This window comes from Topomyia yanbarensis, chromosome 1 (assembly GCF_030247195.1).
Source record: "Topomyia yanbarensis strain Yona2022 chromosome 1, ASM3024719v1, whole genome shotgun sequence".
NCBI classification, from domain to species: domain Eukaryota; kingdom Metazoa; phylum Arthropoda; class Insecta; order Diptera; family Culicidae; genus Topomyia; species Topomyia yanbarensis.
Window position 1 is genome coordinate 140,982,950 of NC_080670.1, and position 26,800 is coordinate 141,009,749.

General features: G+C 38.5%; 1 protein-coding gene across 2 annotated transcripts in view; it reads right to left on the minus strand.

Annotated features, from left to right (window-relative positions):
• Window positions 1–321: 321 nt before the first annotated feature.
• Window positions 322–26,800, minus strand: part of LOC131695684 (bromodomain adjacent to zinc finger domain protein 1A) — a 51,700-nt gene continuing 25,221 nt past the window's right edge. The window contains exons 3-6 of one of the 2 annotated variants that reach the window (XM_058984280.1): window positions 16,088–17,516; window positions 3,031–5,675; window positions 2,867–2,967; window positions 322–820 (exon numbers count right to left, since the gene is read on the minus strand). In XM_058984280.1, the coding sequence (XP_058840263.1) occupies window positions 741–820; window positions 2,867–2,967; window positions 3,031–5,675; window positions 16,088–17,516 (4,255 nt within the window). In that variant the 3' untranslated portion in view covers window positions 322–740. Of the gene's footprint in view, window positions 821–2,411; window positions 2,968–3,030; window positions 5,676–16,087; window positions 17,517–26,800 lie in introns of those variants that run through there. The other variant, XM_058984210.1, reaches the window with a different exon arrangement.

A 26,800-nucleotide genomic window follows, 5' to 3' on the forward strand; every position in this document is an offset into this window, starting at 1 on the left:
AGTCCGGAACCGATTCGGACTTCCAGCATGAATTCCAGCTCAAATGTGTCAACCGACAGAGTCGGAATCGGTTGTTTTCTTTGAGCTAGATTCCATGCTGAATCCATCCAGGCTTTCGAACCGGTTCCGGAATCGATTTGGCGGATAGTTGGGATAGGTTAGTGTGGCGGCGCTAGTGTTTTTCGTATATTAATTCAAATGTTTACACACGTTTTTTAAATATTTTTGTTCGATCATGGATGTCTGTTCTCTGTGGTGTAACGTTCTAGTGTTAAGTCAGATCGGACTAAGTGACATTATATTGAATTAGAGAAAAACGGGTTTGAAGTTTGGATTTTCATTTATAAAATTCAGTCCTTGCAGTTTGAAAATTATTCATTGTGTGAACGCCAGAAAATACCAAATCATTGTTTGGACCGTGTTTGCAGTTATGGTTGACAGAAAGCAGGAATGGAGAGAGTAGGTGCAGCAACCACTTTGAGTAGTTACTTGTAACTATCCTGGGACAGTTTGTTCAGGGTGTTTGCAGTTATGGTTGACAGAAAGCAGGAATGGAGAGAGTAGGTGCAGCAACCACTTTGAGTAGTTACTTGTAACTAGCCTGGGACAGTTTGTTCAGGGATCTTAGTTTCCTGGATCAGTCGAACTAGTTGCTGAAAGTTTTTGGCAGGCATGAACAAGAACGGTGCTGCACCGTGTGCTATTCCTGTGCACTGGATCATAATGCGTCGGAGCTAAGTTCATTGAGCTAACAAGCAGCACGAGCACCGATGAGCAAGAGCTCTCGCTAGCACGGTCATATCCAGCACGCTGCACCGAGCTATAGCAAAATAGAAAAAAAATATAACACGTTAGTGTGAGTAAAAATGCTTGCATCGTTTTTGCTGCAACCTGTCGCACATTTACCAACGTATATTTCTTACTTTGTCCTATCTTTTCGTTCATTACATTACTCTACTGCACCGTTCTAGCTCACCGGGCAAGCTTACCGAGCTAGTTCGGGGTGCTAGCTCATCGTGCTAACCCGTTGTGCTAGCTCTTTGAATTCTACAGCTCGAGCACGAAGAATACCTAGCACGAGCGGTGTCAGTGCTTATTGCATTTGGTTCGTTCAAAGCGGTCCTTGGTTTGAAAGTTTTGCGGGATTTAGAGGCTCAACCCATTATCTGTTATAATATACCCTAAATGAGGTTAACTTGACACAAAAAATGAACACTTCTCCCAATTATTTTTATGTTTGTATTGCTCAACCGTTCCAAAACCATGTCATGTTTCCCACGACAATCTTCTGTATCAACTCCTGTAATCAAAACATCATCCAAATAATCACAAACATTCTCTAATGTTCTTTTTGGCTTGAAGTGAAACTGAGTCAGGTTATAACCCCAACTGTGTGAACTGGCAGTGGTTGGTGTAAGAATTTTCAGGGTCAAGCAAAAACGCCATAAATCAGCCAAAACCTGTTCCATTACCTGTTGAAAAATAACCGTAATATGTGTATGTGTATTGTATGTGATCAAACCATTTATTAACTACCACATATTTCCTAGATTTCTTAGATAAAGCTGTGTATCTTCTAAAACACGTGTCCAAAATACTCTTCAACCAGCTAATTTGACGAAAAAGCGTTGAGAATGATAAATTTATTTTTGGAATCTTCACAATCGATTACCATCCTAATCTCTTGATTTTTCTCCATTACCACAACTACTGGAGAGTCCTATTCTTGATTGGTGTGATAACTTTCTCTATAACATTCGCATATAATCTATATAGAATGTCGTTAGTGTTTAAAATACTGGAGAATCCTCTCTCAACACCAAATATGTCTCATAGCCAACAATTAGAGAAAAAAAAATCTTTTTTGAGAAACTTTGAACGATTTCTCTTTATCCTTTTCATTGCTAATAAACAGATTGTTAACCGTAGAGGAATTTGCGAAAGCTGTTCTCCAACCAACATAAAAAATATCCAACCCACTACGCCCTAACAAAGGTAGTCATTTTTGGTCAAAATTACTGTATAACCGTTTTTTCTGTTAGAGTGATAGACGACCCACAATTCACCTCCATTTTATCAGGCAACCCTGAATTAACCAAACACGAATCATATAAATTGTTTTGTTTGAATTCAAGCTAAATCGCATGAATTATCTGAAGTATCGTCTAACGCTGGCTTTAATTCCGGAGAAATCTTAGCAGCGATTACACGTGAACTTTGCTGGTCCTATCAACAACTTTTCCTTACTAGTGGAGGATCCATCTTGCAAGAGGCCATAAGCTTTCCCCATTGAACGTATGACCGCAGCAGGCTATTTTTGCGAGTCATCGACAAATATTCAAAAGATTTGGGATACCGAAAGTTTTAATGACGAATTCTCAAATTTTCTATTCTTATGAAAAAAGTTATCGTATGTCTAATGTAATCATGTTATAAATAAAGTAAAATGATTTCTACAGCATGGACTGACGAACATTAATAATGTTTAAGCACAGCAACGTGACCAATGGTTTTAGGCCATTTCTAAGTTGCATGTTCAGAATGGTTTTATTCAAACTATGTTTCTTGTTTTACTGTTTTATCATATCATGACGGAGATGCGGAAGAAGATGCGGTACAGTTCTTACTTGTAACACCAACAGTAAAACTTTGTGTGTTTATTGTTTATAAGAATTGATTGTGAGAGAGAAACACGATAGAATTCTTTTACTAAAACACCTATAAATACTTCATATGTAAATTCAGACCATGTATGCAAAATTATTTGAATACAACGCTGTTCACATTTTTGTAGATTTGCGCTTTCCATTCCCACTCATGCTATCATGGATACACAAATCACCATTGACCGTTGTTGACAACTTACCATTTTTGGAGTCATCGTTTTTTAGCATGTCGCTGGGTTTGAATGGTAGCGACAATTCTTCAGCGCGTTGAAGTACGTAACGCTCTAAGCTTCGGCCGGCTCTGCGAAGGAAAAACAAGAGATAAGACATTGATCAAATTAGAAAATCAAACAAATCTACTTACTGGTAAATCTCGGTTTCATCTGTATTGTATAGGTCGCAATTCCGGAATACCAATTGCACGTCATTCATCATTTGTTCGTTGATTGTGTATTCGCCCATATTTAACTTTGATTTTATCTTGGCAAAGTCCATGGGATTTTTAATTATAGTGTAATAATCTGGTACTTCCTTAACAGAAACTGGTCTGTCGAATGGCCATGATTCTTGATGCTTCAGGATATCATCAAGAAGCGTATACAGAGCTACACTATTTAACGGTAGGTTGTCAGCAGTACGTCTTGCGCGACGAGAGCTCGATGAATCCAAATCATCACTAGCGGGATTTGTCAAGACAGATCGTCTGGGTTTACTGGTCGGGGGAGATACTGCTGCATCATCGGCATGATACCCATTGGACATGGAACGTTTAGATGAGGATCGACGATTTCGTTTAGCCTTAGAAATTAGAGGTTCATCATCGCTACTGTTTGTTTCTTCATCTGAAACTTTGCGCTTGGAATTTCGTTTTTTTGATGTCTTTTCCTGTACATCTTCGATTTCTATCGCTTCAACGTCATCGATTTGTTCATCGTCTAGGAATGTATCGTCAACCTCAGCTTCAACATCGATTTCTGAATAGTCAAAACTATCATCTTGAGCCGGTGCAGCAGCCAATCGAACTGCTACTTTTTTTTTATTTTTTTTCTTGTTTTTATTTTTTTTCTTTGCATTTCTGGGTTCATTCGAGAAATTTTTGCTACACTTGTCGCAGTTCCATTTCTTTTTGGGTGTACTACTAAGCGATTTGGTACATTCCGGATGGTATGCTGTGCTACAGGTGCAACAAACCGCCGACGCCCCAGCAACTTTGCACTTTTTGCAAATTAATTCCTCATATTCGTCCGAACTTTCTTTGTCACCGTTATCATCGCCAACTGTCTCATCAAGCTCTTCTTCGGCTGTCTCTTCCTCGACAGGTTCTTCTTCTACAAATACCTTTCGTTTTTTAGTTTGCTTCTTCTTGACATAATCTTCCGGGCGGCATTTTACGCAGAACCAATCTCCCTCCGGAACCTGCTTCAGTTTAGGTTTAAGACAGTACATGTGACAAGCGCGATTGCAATCATCGCACAGCAGCGTCATATCCGGGTCACCTTTTCTACGGCAAATCATGCAGGCAATACGCTCTGCCGATCTGGACCATTGAATAGCATCGTACAGCACGTTGTAATACAGAAAAATTTGAGAAAAACTGGTTGCGCGCATCAAAGTCTCTTCCCAACGCGCAATATTCTGTTGCCCTAATATCATTTTCTTTGTCATTGTAGCTTTATCTTTTGTTTGTTTTTCTGGGCCAAATGGATATCGAAAGAACTTGGAATCAATGCACTGTTCGATTTGAAGCAATGCCTTGGCTAAAGAATGAACTTTTTCTTTTAAGGTAGCCGAATCATGCAATGAAATGGCTTCGTCGCTCGAGTCTTCAGACTCTACTATCATTGTATCAGGCAAATCATAACCAGGATCTTTAACGTTCATAACCAATTGTTTTTCATTTTCTTCATCCGAAACACCATCTTCCATGCCTTCATCTGCTTCTTCTTGGTCATCTTTCTTCTCCTTTAATGTTACCACCCTATTGGGACCCCAAAGGAGTGGTTCGGAAAGCTGTTTATACTCAAAATGTTCAAGCGCTTCGCGCCACTGTTCTCGATCCGTAACTTTCATGCAGCCCAAATATCCCACCGTAATTTTAGACTCCAGTTCCAACAAGTTTTCGCGCAAAGTTGCTTCAAATATAACATTTGCGTCGGTTCCTGGTTCATGATTGAAATTAGGAGCATCATACTTTTTGCTATATTTCGCAATAATTTCAGCCATAATCGCATCGCGCTGAGCCGAGTTTGTAGTTATTTTTTCGACAGGACAATCCTTGATATGAGTGAGTATCAATTCTTTCTCATTTTCCAAATTTTCGCGCAACATTTTTTCACGTATACCTCTCGAGTTCAAGCTTTCTATTAAAGCATTTATTTGCTCTTCAGTGTGATAGAAACCCCATTGGATGGTTCCTGGGAAATTTTCGGTGTGAACTGGACAAGCCTTCGGATTCGCAGTGCACATAAGAAGTTCCTCGTTGGTTGGAGATGACATTTCCTTCTTAATTACTCCTGACGCATCGTCAGTGACACCGTTAACCGTTGCTTTATTTTGATCGTTCAATCCTTTTAGTTTTACGCATCCGTTCAGCATCAATTTTTCAATAAGTTCGCCAGTAGTTACTTTATTTTCTTTATCGTTTTCGCTTAGTTTGTTGTTCATAATAGTCTGAGTGATGAACTTTTTCCGTTGATCCGCTGGACAGGAAGCAAGACCAGGCAAATGAGAAGTGGGCATATCTAGACATCTACCGCTAAACGTTCGATCATGTTCCACAAATAGGCCGGGAAGTGATTCAAACAACCAATAGCTGCGATTCGCGCGATCTGTACCAAGATAAATCTGATAGTCAAAGAAACTTTCCTTGAATTTATCGATGTCTTTTTGCAATATTTTTATGTCACGCTCTGCCTCTGCATCCATTTTGATTATTTCCTGAGCCATTTTTTCTTCCAGCTCCTTCCGTAGTGCTACCTTCTCTTCTACTGAGCCTTCGAGAGCTACAACCTAGAACAAAGACAAAGAATCAAACTAGGTACAAACTGTTAAGCGAAAAATACTGAATACGATAGAAAGGTATAGCAATTGCTCTGAAAATCGTTTTTTTTCCCGAGGCCTGGAAGGCGAGTGTCATATACCATTCGAATCAGTTCATCGAGTTGGGCAAATGTGTCTGTATGTATGTGACCACGATCTCACTCATGTTTTTCAGAGATAGCTGAACCGATTTTTACAATCTTTTTCTAAAATGAAAGGTACAACGTTCCCATCGGCTGCTATTGAATTTCTAATGGATCCGACTTTCAGTTCAGGAATTACAGGGTAGTGAGTGCAGTGCGATCACGCAGTAAATCCCGATTTTAACAAATTCAGCAATAAATGTATAAAGGTGAAAACTTTTCCAAAATGTTCCAAAACTCCTTGGGATTGTAGTACTAGGTGACTAACAGCCGTTCAAAGTCTCTTTGGCCATCTAATCGGTTCCAGAAGCCCCGGCGGAAGTATCCAAATTCAAATTAAGTTAAATCGGTTTCTCGGCTTGACCGATTCGATCAAACGATCAAATGAAAGGTGTTTTATCCCAGTAAATGGATAATGAATTTCATCCCGATCCGACTTTCGGTTCCGGAGTTACGGGTTGTGGCGTGCGGTCGCAAATCAAATTCCGATTCAAACCGATACCGATGATCCGCAACTGATGAATCGATGAGAAATGCAAAAACCTGTTTTATTGCACCTAGTGGTGCGATTGCGCCTTTCTGATTTATCCAAACTATGATTCATTAGCTGGTTTTGTTAACCCTAGAACGTTGCACTGGGGTGCAAATGTACCCCACGCCTTCTTTGGAGCCGTGTGAAGACGAGAATTCGGCATTTACCGACCTGGGACCCTAACCATAATTCAATTTAGCCAGTTTGCTTATAGCCTTCGTGGAAGCAGGTGTCAAAGTTGGCGTGGGTACCCCGAGCAAAGTCGAACATCAAAATTACAACAAGAAGAATTCATATTTTGATAATAGCATCAAATTGAAATCTCATTTTGCTATCAGTTTTAAATTTTTTAAATATGGCATCAAATTTCGATATCAATTTGCTATTTTTGTTGATTGTACGTCGATTCCCGGTTTACCATTTCCCGGAAAACCATTTTCCGGAATGTCATTTCCCAGAAAACCATTTCCCGGAATGTACCATTTCCCGGAAAACCATTTCCCGGAATGTACCATCTCCCAGAATATCATTTCCCGGAATGTACCATTTCCCGGAATACTATTTCCCGGAATGTACCATTTCCCGGAATACCATTACCCGGAATTTACTTTTTCTCGGTAATTATTTATACTATTGAAATCTAAAGTTAACATGTAATTTGAACTTTAAGAACAAATCCAGAGCTATGTTGACTTACATATGGGTCATTCCACGCGAAGTGATCAAAAAAATATGCAAACTTGAAATCGACCTTCACGGATTTGAACCAAATTTGAAGGAATTGTTCATCTAGGGCCAATATATAAAAACCCAAATTTTTGTGTCAATTGAACCACCCCTCGGGTCATGGGAGCACCCCCCGTTTTGGCAAATTGCCAAAACGCTTGATTTTCTTTTGATCATATCTCCGGTTCTATTTACTCTAGAATCAAACCGTATTGTGCCTTGCAGGATAATCGCTCGATATGCGATTATATTGTCGCGCTTATAATAAAATCTCACATTGCGGGCGTCTGAAAGGCGCATCAAATATAGCCGCAGTTGCTCCGCAAGCAGATTTCAGTGGAGCTTTATTTTTCTGCCAGCTGTGTGCTTTTCGAAAGGTTCAAGGAAAATATAGGCGGCTGTCACACGCCTATCTCAATTGAGCTTTCATTTAATCGCATATCGAGCGATTATCCTGCAAGGCATAATATGAAAGCTCAATTGAGATAGGCTCGTGACAGCCGCCTATATAAATTTATAGGCAGCTTTTTCCTTGAACCTTTCGAAAAGCACACAGCTGGCAAAAAAATAAAGCTCCACTGAAATCTGCTTGCGGAGCAACTGCGGCTATATTTGATGCGCCTTTCAGACGCCCGCAATGTGAGATTTTATTATAAGCGCGACAATAAATTGGCTTTTGAAGAAAATTGCCGGCAGTGCTGCCAACTATGCGATTTTTCAGTTAAATATTAAAAGTTAGTTTTTCTCTCAATACATATATTTTAATTTTGAAAATTTTAATGCCATCGCGTTCCTCAGACATTTTTACATAAAAAACACTTATCATCCCAATATAATATGAGCGCATCCTGAGATATACCGTTTTTCCTCTATTCTTTATTTCACATTATTCCGCGACAAATAAAATTTACAATCAAGATATGATAAGCTTTATAGATAATGATTGACTGTGCTGGAATAAAACATGAAGACATTATTCTGCATTCCAAGTTTTTGTTTGGTTCGCTTGACACCTTATCTTTGCTCTCTAATCATATTAATAAAAAACAAGTGCTCATAAACCAATAAAGTACCAGAAAACAGATTATGCTTAAAAAAGGCAATGTCTCAAAGAAGATTGTTATGAATTATTAATTTCCAAAAAAGTACTCAAATTTTAAAGAAGACATTCAAAAATATTTTTCATGATTTGCTCATCTCCAAAAGAAGGCGAATAAGCTCATAGAATAACAATTATAATTCAAAAATTTATAACCCCATAGAAAATCCTCCCGATTTTCCCATCGACTAAATAGGCTTGCGTCGGCACAATCGGCCAACTATGCCACCAATTAATCGGTCGATTGTTGCACCAACTCTTATGGGGGTTTAACATCGACGTCAGCCGACGCGACAACCGATTAAATATGACAGACGAAATCTGTAGAAATCGGTCTATTTCAACCAATTAAATCGATCGATTAGTTGATAGTTTAAAACTGGAACCAGATTCACACAGATTAAATCTGGCGATTATTATGGTGACGAAAATTGTCCACCGACGAAACCCGTCTTGGTCGTTTAATTAATCTGTCGACCTCGAAGCACCCGTTTTCGTCGGTCGACTGTGAAATTTATGAACTGTCAAATTTTCTATGGGAAAGGTATGTTAGGACCACTAGTACTTAAATCCAATAAAACACCAAGAATATTTTGAAAGAGTTCTTAAAAGAATGTGAAACTACATAGAAATAGAAAGTACATATAAATCAAAAACATGCCAAAAATAACGACAAGGAAGCATGCATGTATAAGAAAGAAAAACCGCAGATTTTTTAGATGATAGAATATATCTGAAGCATTGTTGAGATGTTATTCTAACTTACATTTAAAATCAATAAAATTCCAAGCATATTTCCAAACTAAATTTTATGTTCTAAAGTAGAGAGAATTTCGTAGTTTGTATGACATTTGCTGCGTAGCAAGTGTAATCAAAATGAGTGGTGGCAAGGTACGTGGTTTAATTTATTTTCCGGGAAATGGTATTCCGGGAAATGGTTTTCCGGGAAATGGAACATTCTGGGAAATGGTTTTTCCGGGAAATGGTACATTCCGAGAAATGGTTTTCTGGGAAATGGTACATTCCGGGAAATGGTTTTCCGGGAAATAGTACATTCTGGGATATGGTTTTCCGGAATATGGTATACCGGGAAATGGTATTCCGCGAAATGACGTACAACCATTTTTGTTACTTAGAAGAATTTCTATATTTATATTTCTTTAGTAAAACGTTAAAGTGAGTATATATTTTGCTATCAATAAAAATTTCAACATCTCAATGAGCTTTCGATTTACTATCACTGATAGTAGAATTAGTTATCTGTTTGATGTCATAGGACAATTTAACTGCTCTCCATTTTGATCTTTTAACCGTTAAAACGACCAAAACGACAACAACCTGAGTAATCATTTGCCGAACATCAAGTTTAGTTTTCAATTTGTTGTCAGACTCTGCTGGGGACATTTGTACCCCAGTGTACGGTTGCCGTTAGCGTTTCGTCAGGTTTCGTGCTGTCAGTGGAATTTTTGTCTCGTGACAATACTAATTTAAATACTGGTTGTTTTACTACGTAAGTAACAATTAGTATTATATAATCTTTCTAATCATTTATTCAATTAATTTCATTTAATTTTGAAGTAGAGGAAAATCGTTCTCATGTTTGCTGATTTTTATTGTTTATTTATTATAGTTTTTCAAAACAATGGCTCGCAAGTATAAATTGCGCACAGTAACTGCTGTAACAGTAAAGATACGTGTTACCAATGTATTACTGATCAGAAATATTTTTTTCATTTCAATTTCCACCCCATTTCGTGGTATTTTCCAGAACCCGATTCTCAAACTTTTCACTCTTTCAAATAATTGCACTTTTTCAAAATTCCATTTTATACCGTTTCTAGACCATTCTTTCAACTTTTAGAATCATTTGATTTTTTTGAATCGGTTGAAAATTCGCAAAGTTATAGTTATTATTGTGAAAAAAGTCAAAACCGCGATTTTTTCAGTTTTTTTTTGTTCAAACCAGAATCAATAAATTCCGTACTTTCACTCACACATTTTTGCATTTTTGCCTGCGAAAATTGTGATCAAACGCGTGGGGTACATTTGTACCCCAGTGCAACGTTCTAGGGTTAAATAAAATTGTGGAAATGTCTATTACATTGAGGAATTCCACGAAGATCCGTCCGAAAATAATTAAAGTCCTGATCGACCATCTTGGATTCCTATGAAACTTTACACATTTCATCGGCATGGAAGACTAAACATTTTCCACAATCAGTAAGATTATTTTGACTCAAGAGCAATTTTTTAAAAAGGCGTAAACATTTCTACTTGCATTAACTTTTTTTTGTTCGATTACTGTATTTTATACAGCAAAACTTTCTGAGGACGAGTTTGAGAGAATGAATATTTATGTGCGAAAAAAATATACACTTAAAAAAATGTGTCATTTTTCACAAAAACAAAAATTTGTGTTAAAAATTAAAATTGTAAAAGAACCATTTTTTCTAATTTTTTATATTTTGTCAATAGAAACCTCAAGAGAAAAGAAACATTTTGAATGTATGATGGAGAGCTCACTGGTAAAAAAGTTTTTCTAACAATAACTTTATGCATGTTTTTAAATTTCGTACTAATTGACATACAAAACTGTAATTTTATTACAGAATATAATTCTAACTCTTATTTTAAATCAAAAGGTTTTTAACAAAAATCTCCCAAAATGCGATAGTTTTCGAGATATATAGAATTTTGTTCTAACAAAAACAGTTAATTCGTGTGATTATGCCCTTCTTAAAAGTTATTCGCGTTACCCAATCATAAAATGTCAAAAATGTAATGTTTATCGTTTTAAAGAAGCAAAGAAACTTTTTCAGTGCATTTGGGTCATGGAGAAGCTTCCAATAAAAAAAAATTCCTAACAACTTTTGACATATTTTTATAATTCTTACCATTTGCAGTAAAAAATACAATTTTCAAAAAATACAATTCAAATACAGCGTTTTTCTCGGCTTGCTGTTTTTCAACATGGGACTCTTATGCTGTTATGGGCAGTAAATAGTTCAATCATATTTTGGTTGTTTTCGTATAGCTTTCAAATGGCTTACAATATTACCTTGATGTCAAAGAGAAAGTTACAGAAAATATTATGGGCCTTTTGAAAAACTTATTATTGTTGATGGAGAAACGCGAATAACTTCTGAAAAGGTCGTTAGAAAACAAAAGAATTGTGTTGTTAAAACGGAATTTGAAATATATTTCTTTTCTCTTTAAATTTTTGTTTCTAAAATATAAAAAATTGGAAGAATGTTTTTTTTGCAATTTAAATTTTTGTTTTTGTGAAAAATGACAACATTTTTTCAGTGTATATTTTTTTCGCACATAAATATTCATTCCCTGGAACACGTTCTCAGAAAGTTTTGCTGTATAAGATACAGAAATCGAACAAAAAAAATTGAAATTAGTGTACGTACAAATGTTTACGCCCTTTTTAAAAATTGCTCTAGTATCAAAATATTGCAATTGTCAGAGAAAATTATGGAGATTCATAAACCGAACACAACTTCAATGTTTCGTTCGAATCGACGATGGTCATATTTTGTGGTCGGACGGTTTCTCATGGAATCCCTCCATTCTAATTATACTTAGCAAGTATCCCACGACTACCATGAAAGTAGACGCTGACTCACTGTAATCAAAAATTATAGGGGACAGTGGGGAGTTGTGAACATAGATTTGTTTTCAGGGCATAACTACTACAAACATTGGTCGATTTTTAATATTTGAACTGGTATTTGTAAAGGACGCCTTATTACACCCACAGGCTGAATCAATTTAAAATAATCATTATCTTGTTTGAGATGCGGCAGATTGCGTGAACTGCGTGGAATCGGTATTGTTCAGTTTGGTGGGGAGTTGTGAACCATCGCAAAAAGTAGAAGAAATGGAATATTTTGTGGTTTATTTTTATTAGGGCTATAGAAGATAAATTTTAAGATATTTTTAACCTAAAAATGAGATAGAAAAGTGATCTGAGTCGTAATGGATAGGTGGCAACATGACTCGCGTCAAACCACCTCAATTCACGGTTTTGGCACGGGGAGATTAAAATTGTGGTAGAATCCTGTTCTTCGCATAAAATTGAACCTTTTTAAATTATAATATGTATGAGTCATCCCTGATTTTCGAATTATGATACTGTTCTTTTTAATAAAAAGCTATAATTCACTGAAATGTGTGGTTCATAACTCCCCACTTTACATATCTTCAAAAAATACGTATCTCCATCCATACACTAAAGGTTCATCCAAATATTTTTTGTCAATGAAAGCCAATTGCCCAAGAAATATTTTGCACTAATTTACTTTGACATCCGCAACATAACGCACATCCACATACCACAAATACAATTGAGTAAAAAAACTTTTTGTTTGGTATATTTATTCGCTAGTTACCTGAACACGAAGAACATGAGCTAATGCAAAATTTGCTAATGAGAAAGTGACGTCATGACAGTAGAAACGTTTAACATTTAATATTTAATGAGCTTAATCTGCATGAGTTCAATGTTATCTTCATGTGATTATATTTTGAAATGTTGGTGGAATGGGTTTGGAAGTGGAGGGGGTGATGGGTTAGTAGAGTGGGAATGGAGGATGCGTCAGAAATCCTTCATCTTATTTCGGTATACGGGGAATGATGAAGGAAGGAAGTGTGAGGTTTTTATACTGGGGGGGGATAGCGATGCAATACTCAACTGCATGTTTTGCCTTCCATTTGAGATTTGGTTTGAGAAAATCGGTTCAGTCGCCACCGAAGATCCGATGTGACTTTATTTGTGGAATATGCCCGGAATCCGGGATCGTCGATAGTGGATAATATATTCAAGGAGTGTTTGATTGGCAATCAGTGATCTAGACGTGCGAATAGAAGTAATTTGGAGACCGTTTCAATAGTTTTTAGCCTCTGAGGTATTACGATTGTACCGATTTATTTGGGAAATTCCAGTGTAACCTTACTAACAAGCCTGTAACTCTGGAACTAAGAGTCAGAACCGAATGAAATTCAGCAACAGTCAATGGTATTACTGTATATTTCATTTGAAAACAAGTTTGTAAAAATCGGTAGAGAATTCGCTGGGGAATAGGTGTGATATTAGCTTAGGAACTTGGCGAGTTTCCCGGAAGAATAATGAACCGTTATATGTGGCCAATATGGTCAAAGCTGCTTTGATTGATTATTAGTGATCCAGACCCGCAAACTACCCCTGCACCCATTTTAATATGTACAGTCGTGATTCGCTGATTGGATACTCTTTAACTGGACCGCTTATTAGTTGGACCTTTGCTGGTTGGACCATTGTGCAGCTAAAAAGCATCTGAACGTCAAAATCTCATGTCAAATTGGCTTTGACAATCTATCTAACAATCTTTTACACTACTAATGTTTTCATTGGAGTTTTTGACGTTTGTCAGTCGGTCCAACTAGCGAATCAAATTCGTTAGTTGGACAGAGGCTGTGGCCCAACCAGCGAATCACGACTGTATTACATCATGGTGGTAACCGTTTATATGGAAATTTGCTGTTCGACCGCACTCTTCAACCCGTAACTCCGGAACCAGAAGTCGGTTCAACTAAAAATTCAATAGCAGCTTATACCTTTCAGATGAAACTAAGTTTGTAAAAATCGGTTCAGTATCTCTGAGAAAATTGAGTGAGTTTAAATGACACACGCAAACATTCCTTGAGAAAATTTTCAATAGGACGTAAGTAACAATGAGAGATTCTCTTTGGGGTCTTTCTCTTCTGTTCATTACTCGGCCATTTCAACATTTACTACTCTACTCTTTGCATAATATTCTAGTAAAAACCGTCGGCTTTCGATATGTACTGGAAAATTAGTGCAAAGTGTTGTAAAGACGTCGTAATAAACGAAAGAGAAAGTAAACAAAGAGAGGCTCTCAATGTTACTTACGTCCTATTGAAAATTTTCTCTAGATTTTCCGATCTCCACAAACTGAATCGAACGGTATATGACACTCGTCTCTTCGGGCCAAGGTTAAAAAGTCGATTTTTACAGTGATTGCATGCCTTTCTTTATATGAGAAAGGCAAAAGGGTAACAATTTCGCTAAAATGTCTGTGAAAAAACTTACATTTGCAGTTCTAAGTCGCTGAAGCCCAACCGAACTTTCGTTAACTACATTGACCACCATAGACGGTTCCGAAAATGCCCCGGAAAAGTAGCCCTCTATAAAAACTAACAAACACACATCTGTCTATTGTGAATGGTTGGGCCGATTTTTTGCCTTTCTCGCATAAAGAAGGCTATGCAATCACTCTAAAAATCGACTTTTTAATCGAGGACCGGAAGGCAAAGTGTCATACCATTCGATTCACTTCATTGGGATCGGAAAATGTATATCTGTGTCATTTAAGCTCGTACAATTTTATCAAATATGGCCGAACCGATTTTCACAAACTTCGTATCAAATCAAAGGTATCAGGCTCCCATAAGCTGCAATTGAATTTATAGTTGATCCGACTTTCGGTTCCGGAGGTGCTTGAGAAAGGCACAATTACACGCTAGGTGGGGATTTAAACAGGTTTTTTATGACTTGGGACGCTCTGGGCTAGTTCTTATGCGTCATAATATCCGAAACTTCAACTGCGCCACAGTGTGTAGAATGTCGACTGCGACCAGAGCAGCAAATATTCAACAGGTTGTTTGAAGGCGGAACAAATCTCAAATCATACGCTAATATTTTCAATTCGCGGTTCTTCGTTTGCATCATTTATTCGAACAGCCGAGCTGCTCAATCATTTCATTGACCCTGTGAATATCTCACCACGACGCAAAAAAGGGTGCGGTATAAATTCCAGGACATTTAGATGAACATTGGTTTTCGGATGTTGGGACGCCCCTCGTGCATCATGATGTCCTGGACGTTATCACACACCACCCTGCTTTAAATGAGGCACTCATCATTTCGGTTGTTGACGCCTAAGAATTGCGTCATAACGTCTGATGGATGATGCATCACATCGTTCGGCACAACGTATACGAATGTATGTCATATTGCTCTGACCTTATGATGCAAATTTGTTTTTAGATCTGGTGACGCATCTCTTGTGCGTCATAATGTCCCGGCTATTATGATACACATTCGTTTCCAGATCTTACGTCGTAATGAACAATCGACTCTGTGATGCAATTAATTGATTGGATATTATGACGCACAAGTACTGCGTCATAATGTCCCAGGTCATATCTACCAAAATCATGTCGTATGTCCGGGGCATTATGATAAACACAGAAGTGCGCCGTAATGTCCGAAAAAATGTATGCCTTTACATTCATGCCTTTGGGCGAATTTAGGTCTTTCACACTTTATTTCATTTATCTGAAATATCTGACATAGCATATCATTATAAATGATTTGCTATGTTATATTCTATAACTCCTAATATTTTATGAAGATTTCTTTGATAAAACAGAGTTTAAATTACTGTATCATTTTCCGAAACGACAGACATTAATTGTCATTTCATTTGTCATTTCTCAGCCCGCACCCTGGCAGACGTTCTTCCGCCCATCTAGACTCTGTCAAGATGAGAACCTACTGAAGCTAACTCTTCGCATTTACTATTCCGTATAGCACACCAACTGTCTCATTTTCCGAAACTACAGACATAAATTCACCAAAAAAGTTTATCATAGACAAACTTTTCTTAAATAAGCTGACACCAATGTTTTATGGTGCCTCACGATTTTTTCAACAAGCACCCAATATGGTACCAATGTTGGACGATGTTTTGACAAATTGTTCGGTTTCTCGGTGGACACTTACTAGCTCTAGATGTGGTATAATGCAGATGTCTACATATATCTACAGGTGCTTTGAGAACGCTTAACAATTATCTATACAATCTGAACATACCTTTTTCTTGATCTCGCCTCTCATGTCCCATTTTTTTGAGGCAACGCCAGCTTCGCGCTTTCTCTTAGCGACATTTGCCGTGAGATATTGTTGCTTAGCTGTCCTAGATTTTTCAAGACGTTCCTCTACAAGTTCCCTTACACTGCCGTACGTTAACAGCTGGTCTATAAGACATTTTAAGATCTTTAGGATGTCACCAGCTGGAAGCTGGAATACTGTGTACGATTTGAGTGCTCTAAATATGTGCGGAAAATCAAGCACGAGTTGAACACCAGGGTCGTCGAAGCTTTGGTAGCCCCCTCGCATTGAATACCGCCATTTAGCCCCCTTTTCTTCGATAAGTGCGCCAGATGTCAAGAAATGGAGACGAAGAAGTTCTGATATGGTAGTTGAATCCATCGGCAACTCATTAAGTTTGGAGCAGTAGTGAGATTCACACCAGATTGCAGCCTCCGTTGCTTTTTTGAGAGCTGCCATTCCAGTTTTGCGGTTTCCGCAATCTGCAGCAGGATCAAACCGAACAGCTACTTCATTTTCTTCTTCTATTTGATGAGAAAAGAGTGTACTCAGAAGTACCTGGAAGATATCACTGAGTGGGCCATTCACCTCCTTTAACAACAATGCCCTCTCTAACAATTCCATTGTCAGACCGTTGGCAAACTTGTCCTTGATCGATAGTAATTCAGCAAAAGATGTCATGAACTCTAAAATGTACATAAATGTGCTGAAATGTCTCTCCCCAATTATAGTGCTAACCGGTATTGGCGCTGGAATCACTCGTTGATCAGATAGTTCTTGGTCGTCAAGAACGCGATTGTATTTTTTAATAGCAATCGTTACTTGTTCCGCGAGAATAGCCTTTTGTTCCTCCAGCCGTTTCTTCTCCAATGCATCTTTCTCCGCTTTCTCTTTTCGTATTCGTTCCATTTCTTCTTTAAGATTATCAGATTTCTTATCCACATCATTATCATCTTGTTTATTACCATCTTCGGTGGACTTATTTAAGTATTTGGCAATACTTTGCTGTTTCCCATCCTTGGCGCTGTGTTCACTAGAATTTTTCTTCTTTTTCTGCTTTTGTTGCGATGGTGATACAATTGATTTCTCCTGTTCCTGGCGGTGCTTTTTTTCTTCAGCATTCTTCAAGCGCTTCGACTGTTCGAAATCAGGTGGTTTGCCGAAGAAAACCTGTTCGGTCGTAATTCCCTCATCGACGACAAACTTCTTAAGGGAAGCTTCCTTAATCTTCAACACACCAGCCACCTGCTCGACGTGCAGTTTCAAAAACAGTTTGCACTTGTCACGCGTGGTAGAAAAACGATCACGCTTTATATTTTCAGCGTTCACGGTCCACTCTTTCGGTTTTCGGCCATCGTCTGATTGTACGCGATACTTCATTTTTTCCGATTTTATAGGACTGGTTTTGATGCTGCAACAAGAAAACAACAATTAAACTAGGAACAATAGTAGTAGATTAATAATTTATGAGTACAATTCGTAGAATGACGCACGTTTTTTCGTTTATTCAAACATAGACACAAGCCATCCCGAGCAAAGACTAGTCTAACATAAAAAATTACAGTACGTAGTCATCATATTTTCATGTCACCATATTTTTTTAGCGGGCTGATAGAACTGAAGCTTAAAGCTAAGGGGCGGTCACGGTTCGTCCCACGGGACAAAATTTACAAAATCGGACGAATTAGCAACTGTTTGCAAAGTACACACCGGTCCTCGGGAGGTGGACTAAATTTTGCGCATGTATGTCTCGAAGTGTGAAACGACAAGTGCTCATTTTGTCTAGTCCAATGCATCCTGTTCCTAACAACGCGTGCTAAACATGTATTTGAAACTTCGCATTGATTGCGCTTCTGTCTTCTTCCTAATCATCTTTTGGGTCCCCTAGGTCTGGAGCAAATCAATCGTTGCGTTACGTTCCGTTGTGACGATGATTTTGGCGGATTGCACACTGACTTCATCATGTTTGCTGTTAATTATCTAATAAGAGTTGCATAAGAAGTGGTAAGTAGGAAATCATATCAATCCGACCCATATTAAATCCTCAACAGCATGATAGCCATCATTGCCGGCCGACCCCATCTCCATCGTTCACGGGGAAGGATAAAGGATAAGTGTTAATGCTCCACCTACTTAACAGAAGGTAGACGACTCATCAGGCTCTCCAATAGGTGTCGCGGAGTTGGTCGTTTGGAAGGGTATAAGGTCTAGGATTCGCTCCAAGTAAGCGATGCGACCTGTAAAGCATGGTTTATTAGGTAGTAGTTTAGTTGGTTTTCGAGTACACGATCACTCGAAAAAGAAAATATCCTATTCAGTTTTTGGTTCTTTTTAAACTCTGGGTAGCCGACTACAGAGAGTATCCTTTTTTCTAAACAAAAGCAATTTGAAATCCACACAGCCGACCGTGGGAGTATTGCCTACACTGTAAATAATCTACACTTTTCTTTGGAGAGATTTGGCACATAAGTTTTATGTTTCAAACCACACTGAGAGTTCAAGGATTTTCCACTTGCCTTTCAATAAAATTACACTTAAAATTTAAGTGTGCAACACAACGACACGTTTGACTGTTATCATATTTAAATTTTAAGTGCCTGCGTAATAATTCATAAATGTTTTGCCAATGAATCAAAGATTTTAGCAATTGCGGCAACATTAAGTGTCATTGCAATTACAATTCAAAGAAAATTAGTAGTATTTTTTCAAGGTTTTGATATTCTTTTCTATATAAAAATCCAGATAACAAATTTTCTATGGCGATTACAGCTATGTTCACCTGTTAAAACGTGTTAAGATACATATGTCTAAGGAACAATCTTCGATGATATGTGGGCATGTATAGCCTATAAAATCAGAGTGTACGTGATCTTCCTATGAAAACATAGCAAAAACACGATTTTTGATTGGAGACACCTCTAAATCATGTCCAAATTAAGTCATTTTTGGAGAAAGTTTTTAAATTCACACCTAGAACGTTGTACAGATAAAGAGTTATGATAGCGCGAGATGTTATAAACAAGGAGAGTATTTCCGATTTTCCATATCAAATTGCTTGAGAAATACACGTATACGAACGATAATATCGAACATTGAAGGGAAACAAAAAGGATTATTAACCTGAGGCACGGGCTTGTTAGCAATAACGGAACTTAGATTCATAAGAAACAGGCGCAGCGAATTTTTTGTACGTATTGATAATAGTCAGATTAAAGTCCTATTGGGGCTGATTTCCGAACAACTATTTATTTATTTAATTTTTTTCGAGAGTTGTCCTACTGGACCCCCCGACAGAATCACATACTACAATTTGCAGACGAGACAGGCAATGTCGCCCAATAAAACACTGCATTAGGCCAATTGTAGCGGGCCGTGATTCTGAATGTGATATTCATTGTACGCTTCAGGTATGTGCGGGCGTAGGGACTCGCGATCGCGTGTATCATCGCGAAGGGCTCGAACATTTGTACGTTAACGTGCTCGATCGCGTGTGCGTTTGTATGTCGCGTGTGCGTTTGTATGTCGCGTGCGCGTTTGTATGTCGCGTGTGCTAACGTGTATGAACTTCGCGTGTATAAATTCTATTTGATAACCGTGTGCCTTTCGCATATTCGCGTGTGTTCTAGAATGATCGCGCGCGGACCGTGAATCTGATACTTAATTTTTGATTTTTGGTGTACGGTTCAGATTCCAGAAGAAAGTGGGTTCATACATATCATTAGAATTCCCATGCATGTCGCCGTAGAACGCGTGGTCTAGTGGATATGAGCTTTATTTTTTTTGATTGATCCAACTGAATGTATGGACCTAAATTGCTAGAATGAAGGCTAAAGATTTCCGGACGTGACCGATTCATGATCGCGCGCGTTTGCGGGTTCGCGTTTGAGACCGCGTTTGTAACGTCGTAAGTACTAAAACATTCACACAATTGCCGGAGTGTTATCAAGTTTACGCGATCGCGGGCATAGGTGTGCGTATATGATCGCGAAGGGCTGAAGCGTTCGTATGTTGACGTGTTTGTCGCGTGTGCACGCGTGTATGTGACTTCGCGTGTATGAATTCGATTTTGAAACCCTGCGGCCATTCATATATTCGCGGACCGTCATTCCGATCTTTAGCTTTCGGTGTACGGATCACATTCTGACAGGGAGAGAGATACCCCATATCACTAGAGTTTCCGGTCATGTCGCCATGGAACGTTTTGTCTAGTGGATATGGGAGTTATTTTTCAATTTTATAATTTTTTTATTAATTAACAAGGACCTAGATTGTTGGTACCGAGGATAGAGACTTCCGGACGATCCCGATTCATGATGGCGCAAGCGCGGGAGTTTGTAGGTTGACGCTTGAGATCGTGTTGCTAAGTTTATGAGTGCTGAGATTTTCACCTTATCACCGGGGTGTAATCACGTTTGCGAGTTCGTGGGCGTAGGTTGCTTGGAAAATCGCGAGGGGCTCTAACGTTTGTGCGCTGACGTGATTTTGTAACGTGTGTTCTTGAATGGTCGCGCGAACCGTGAGTCTGATATTAAATTTTCGGTGCGCGGTTAGAATTCTGGCAGAGAGTGGGATCGTTTATATCGATAGGGTTCCCGGTCATGTCGCCATGAGACGTGTTGTCTAATAGGTATGAGCGTATTTTCTTAATTGGTCCAGCTGAAGGCATGGACCTAGACTTCTAGGATCAAGGACGTGATCGATACGTAACCGCGTGCGCGAGGGCTTTTTTATAGGTTCATGCTTGAGACCGTGTTTGAGAATGTGTGAGTGTTAAGACGTTCACTATCACCATCTTTGTTGACCCAGCTGAAGGCGGGTGTATAATGGCAGTGTAGGAATCGAAAAGAAGAAATAAAAGACAATATATGAGAGACGTAATAGATTAGATAGGTACAAGATACAGCTGAAGTTATGATCATCACATGAGACATACATTAGTACTTCAAACACTACTAATACTTGAATAGCCAATCACTACACATAGCACATCCTTTCTCAATTATCTATTTGTTATTGGTTGATTGTTGGTTATGAGCTGGTAAATAGAGGAAAGGTATAGAACAGAAAAAAGGCTCATATCAGCCCTTCCGGCCTCCTCAACACACCACTATCGAGGCGTATTATAATCAACATCTTGAAGCGGGCTTCTTATATAAATCAAATCCTCAGTAGTCATAATGTTTGATGGATTATTAACATGAGAACTAATTAAACTTTAGTAGTAGAACTTGGTGCAAATAAAAACTAAAAAGAGCGAAGGTCCTTATATTTAGATAACTCTATTGAATCTATTGTGGCTTAATGATGTTTACAATACCGTCAATCCCATCAATCTGCGAGAGGGATTTCCGAACAACTATTTATTGAGAAAAAATATTAGTCGAGGGTTGTATACAAAAGAAAACCAAGAAAGAATTGTGAGCTGCCCAAAATAACCATTAACTGTACCGATGGCTTCACTCTGCAAGACACACTAGCAGGTTCAGGCGCGCGTCGTTTGTCCCCCTTCCCTGTCAGCATACGACCACAAATCCTAGACGATCTTCACTAATGCCACTCTCGCGCGAGACGAAACTGAGATAAGCTCCAATCCGTCAACCTGTCAAAATGAACGAATTGATAGCGGTTGGGGATAGAACCCGACCCAGTTCCGAGTTTAAGCAAAAAAGGTTGCCTGTACCTCGGTTGGCACCGCGGGGAGGTAAGAGATAGGAGTTCTGTATCAGAACTGAATGGCGACATAATTTGGCCTCATGTTGCACGATAATACAGTTTTGCCAACCACCTAGGTCTGGAGCAAATCAATCGACTAAATCAGAGAGCGCTACCACCATAATGTCCACGAATACTAATTCCCTGCAACTATTCTACCAGTTATTATACCTGTTCTAGTATGTATTAAGGATGGATTTGTTTGATAATCAGAGATTCTTTAAATTTGTAAAATATTGCAGCTAAGGTTAGAGAAAAAAAACAAGTATAAAATATTTGTTTGCCATTTAAACAAATATCTGCTAGAACACTACTGCCCCATAATTATGACGGTTACTTGAACATCAATTGTATGGTCCACTGTCAGTAAAACTCATGCACTACATGGAATAACTACAGAACTATCTCTGGTGGTAATATCACCAGACATCATCATCACTAATTTTTTACTTAACTTTTGCTCTTGTAATGGACATCTGTTCTCTGTGCCTAAATTGATGTTGCATCTCAGTTTTGCACGACCCGAAAGGAACTTGGCCTTAATCCCACTGCTCTATCATCGATGTTACGTGATATTGTTTATGGAATATTGTTTGTTGAAGGTCCCTTCATAAACAATGTCTAGCAGAAAAAAGAAAATAATCTAAAATGTATTCTCCTTCAAGCATATTGCCAATTATTGTTGGTTTTATTATCCCCACTTAACTACGAGCCCTATTCTCTCAGTCAAGCCACCCAGCGACTTTCCTTCCAGTCACTAAGCGACAAGACTGCGATCACTTCCGCGCGCAATTCATTTATTGTTTTACTAACTACTGCTTATACCAAGTAAGTACTAGAAGTATAATATAAGAAATGTAAAAACATGAGTCAGTTAACAGTACTACAGTTATGAGTGTAGATATAGAATATAGGACTTATTTTAAAAGAAAAGTAAACGAATCAGGGCAAGTCACAGATACCTAAACAATACATACACTAGGAAAACAGGAAAAGTAATATCAACGGTATATAATTTAATTCACCTGTTCGACCAAAATTAAGGAACGAAGCGCCGAATGAATTCGTATTATCATTACTCAGCACAAACAACACAATTAATGATAATAAAATTTAGTAAATAGCTCAATGACAGTGTGTGTACACTTGACCTTTATTGAGCTTTTAGCATTCATAAAGTTATATGTAGTAACGTTACTCAACCAAAAAAGAGACACGAGACATGACCCTGAAAATCTAATGTTTGTATTGGCGACAGTAACATCATACAAATATGTTGTATTTGGTTATTGGGCGAAGTTAGATAAAGAAACAATAAAAAATGCGTTTTTTGTTGACGGAAATACTATCCATTACGCGCGCGCCGATGGAACGCTTAATGCGCTATATGTTGAAAGACTACTTTTATGGGGTTACATATCTTTCTGTTTTTCAAAAAATCGAATTTTTTTTATTACTTCATCTGAATATTTTCTCAAATTTGTATAGGGATCCGAGAAATAGATCGACAGTTACAGCGCTTCCAAAAATGGATTTTCAGTGATCACGATTGTTGAAAAACCATTCAACTGGTTTTCTTTATTTTTTTCAATTGATCGCAATTAATTTTTCTAGTACGTTAAGGTTGAACAGAGAACGCGCTAACATCGAAAACGAAAAAATCAGTTTTTTTCCACACCGTGTGTTAGATCTTCATAAAAATCAATCAGCAGTACTGTAACAACATTCTACATAAGCTGATTGATTTTTATGAAGATCTAACACACGGTGTGGAAAAAACTGCTTTTTTCGTTTTAAATTTTTGCCCATTCTCTGTCCAACCTTAACTATTCCTTTTTTATGGATAAATTTTTGTTTTGCAGATGAAAATTTTTAAATTCGATTTTTAGAGCTTAAAACAGCGATTTGTTAGGAAAAACGTTCCCGAATGCAATAAAAAAAAATTTATTCAACTAATTGTTAGGGTACAAGGAATACTCATATACTAATGGTATTTTCTGAGTTTTCGTATTTTAGCGGATCCATTGATCTACAGTCGTGATCACCGCAAACCTCTGAAATAAAAAATTCTTTCGGAGAAAAAGCCATAACTCCGCCAAATATTAATATATTTTTACAAACTTATGCTTGTTTATTTCAATGAAAAATGTAATATAATATAAGTTTGATGTAATAATAACTAAATAAAAATAATATAAGTTTGATGTAATGAAATCATTCCTTTTTACGTAAATTGAAACTTTCTTGACATTTTTCTTACACTAAGATATGTAACCCCTTTAACAAAAAAGTGTGAATTAGTACACAACCCAATTGAATAAAAGGCTTCGGTATGTAACTGTCAAACTAATGGGCGATTTGCTAGAATGAAAGGGATAGAGCTGTACTGTGTTGTACCTGTGCTATATTTCTCCTTAGTGGAGAAAGTTTGTGTAAAAACTATTTTTGTCCAGTAAGGAGAAAATTGTTTTAAACCCAACTGTTTTTATTTCTTGCGAGACATCACCGAGGACTAGAGGTTTGCTCAAACACAAATAGTATTAATGTTTTTGCAGCTATCGTCAATGCGGCGCTAGCTAAGTCCTATTATCAAGTTAGTGTCGCATTCTGATGAGAGGAAGTCGAAACTCCACAACTAAGTTATAGGTTCACGCTCTTCACGCACATATGTGGTTTTAAACAATTTCCCCCTTAGTGTAGAAAAAAAAATAGTTTATACCTAAATTTTTCTCTATTAAGGGGTTATATACAAAGTTGGGGGAAAAGTGAGATAAGTTAGTAATTTTTTGAAAGTGTTTCATGCAAATTTTATTTGAAAAAGCGAAAAACAGTTCGTTGGTAGTGCTATAAAAGTTCGAAAAAACAAGTTGAATAAAAAGAAATATTCAAGGTTGGCGGAGTTATGGCCTATCTCCCGAAGCGTGTTTTTGGCAGAGGTTTGCGGTGAACGCTCTCCAAACCGAACCGCCCAACTGAAATCGAAGGGATACTAAAATGATACTTAATTTTCAGTGCACAGTTCAGATACAAGAAGAAAATTAGTTCTTCCATATCAGTAGAGTTCCAGTCATGCCGCCATTAAACGTGTTATCTAGTGGATTATGAGCTAAGTTGCTAGGACGGTGGGTAAAGATTTTCGAACGCAACCGGTTCATTATCGGACGAACACGGGCATTTGTGAGTTCGCGTTTGTGACTTCTAAAGTACTAACACTTTCACCTTATTACCGAAGTGTTATAGTTTGCGCGATCGCGGGCGTAGGTGTGGATGGATGATAGCGAAGGGCTTGAGAGTTCCCTGTGAACGTGTTTACTCGCATGTGCTCGTGTGTATGTGGCATCGAGTGCATAAATTCGATTGTGGTCATTCACTTATTCGCGTGTTTTCATGGATGATCACGCAGACCGTCATTCTGATATTTAGTTTTCGATTTATGGTTTAGATTCTGACAGGGAGTTACCCTATGTCACTAGAGTTCCCGGTCATGTCGCCATTGAACGTGTTGGCTAATGGATATGAGAGCTCTTTTTTTAAATTGGTCCAATTGAAGGCATGGACCTAGGCTTCTGGCACCAAGGATAGAGACTCTCGGAGTGACCGATACATGATCGCGCGAGCGCGGGAGTTCGAAATTTTACGCTTGAGACGTTAGATTGCGTGGATGATCTCGAAGGGCTAAAGCATTTGTATGTTAACGCGTTTGTCGCGTCTGTGTGACTTCGTGTGTATGAATCCGATTTTGTTTTGTCGCTTGGAACAAGTTGTTTAGTGGATATTAGTGACATTTTTTTATTTGGCCACGGCAACACGTAGAGCTGATATAGCTGAGCGAACATTGGCTTCGGCTAAGGCTACTGCCTTCCTAGCAGGGGAAGGAGAAGCAGATTCGAGTGGAAAACACACTAGTTTCCGTGACTCCAAAGAGGACAAAGACATCGACAGGCCACGGAAGACCAAGCGGGTCCGAATGGCAGACGCTGGAGGACACTGTTATTGCCGAAGGAAAGGACGCCACAGGAAGAAATCTGGAGTACCGTTGTAGGTCGGAAGGAAAAACACCAAAAAGCAAAAGCATAAGGAAGAACGAAAAGGGAAGCAGAAGATGAACAGAAAACGTTCGACTCGCCAGAAGGCGCTCGTCAAAGTCAATGACGCGACTAAGAGAGTCAAAGAGGACCCGAAGCTGAGGGATTTGTGGGAAAACGTGGTAAGAAACAGGCGTACCCAAAAAAACGAAATGCTCCTAGAATGGAAGAAGGATGCCACGACTAACAGCTCGACCTTGCAGGAGACTATTACCAAATCAATGGGTGAAAAGCAGAAGTTAAAGCCTTAAGCCCTGAGATAGTGATGATGTGCAAGGACCTTAATAAAATCATGACGGAAGACGAGCTGGGAGGTGCACTGATGCAGCAGTGTAACCTAGGCGAAGTGCACATGACGATTCGGTTAAAGGGATACGGAGGAACTCAGACAGCGATGATTCGTTTACCGGTAACCGATGGTAGGTAGGCAAAGTTACGCTTGGATGATCAAGATGCCCATTGAGAACCGCCGCACGAGTGAATAAATAAGCAGAGAAATGCTTCATGTGTTTGAGTTTTGGACATGCAGCAGGGGATTGCAAAAGCCAGGATAAATCTAGGATGTGCTGGAAAAGCGGATAGACTGCACGCAGGGACCGAAGTGCTTGTTTTGCACTCCAGCGGACGGCACCGACTATCTGATGAGCGGCTTTATATGTCCTGCCTACAAAAGGGCGACTGCAGACCAACGGTAATGATGGTAACCCAGATAAATGTGAATCACTGTGACACCGCACAGCAACTGTTGTGGCAGTCTACCCCATGAACTATGTGTGATATTGCTTTGACTGTAGAGCCGTATTAAGTCCCCCTGATAACAATAACTGGGTGGCGGATAGATCGGAAACGGCGGTAATACAAGTTATGAGCAGACTCCCCATACAAAAAGTGGTAGGAT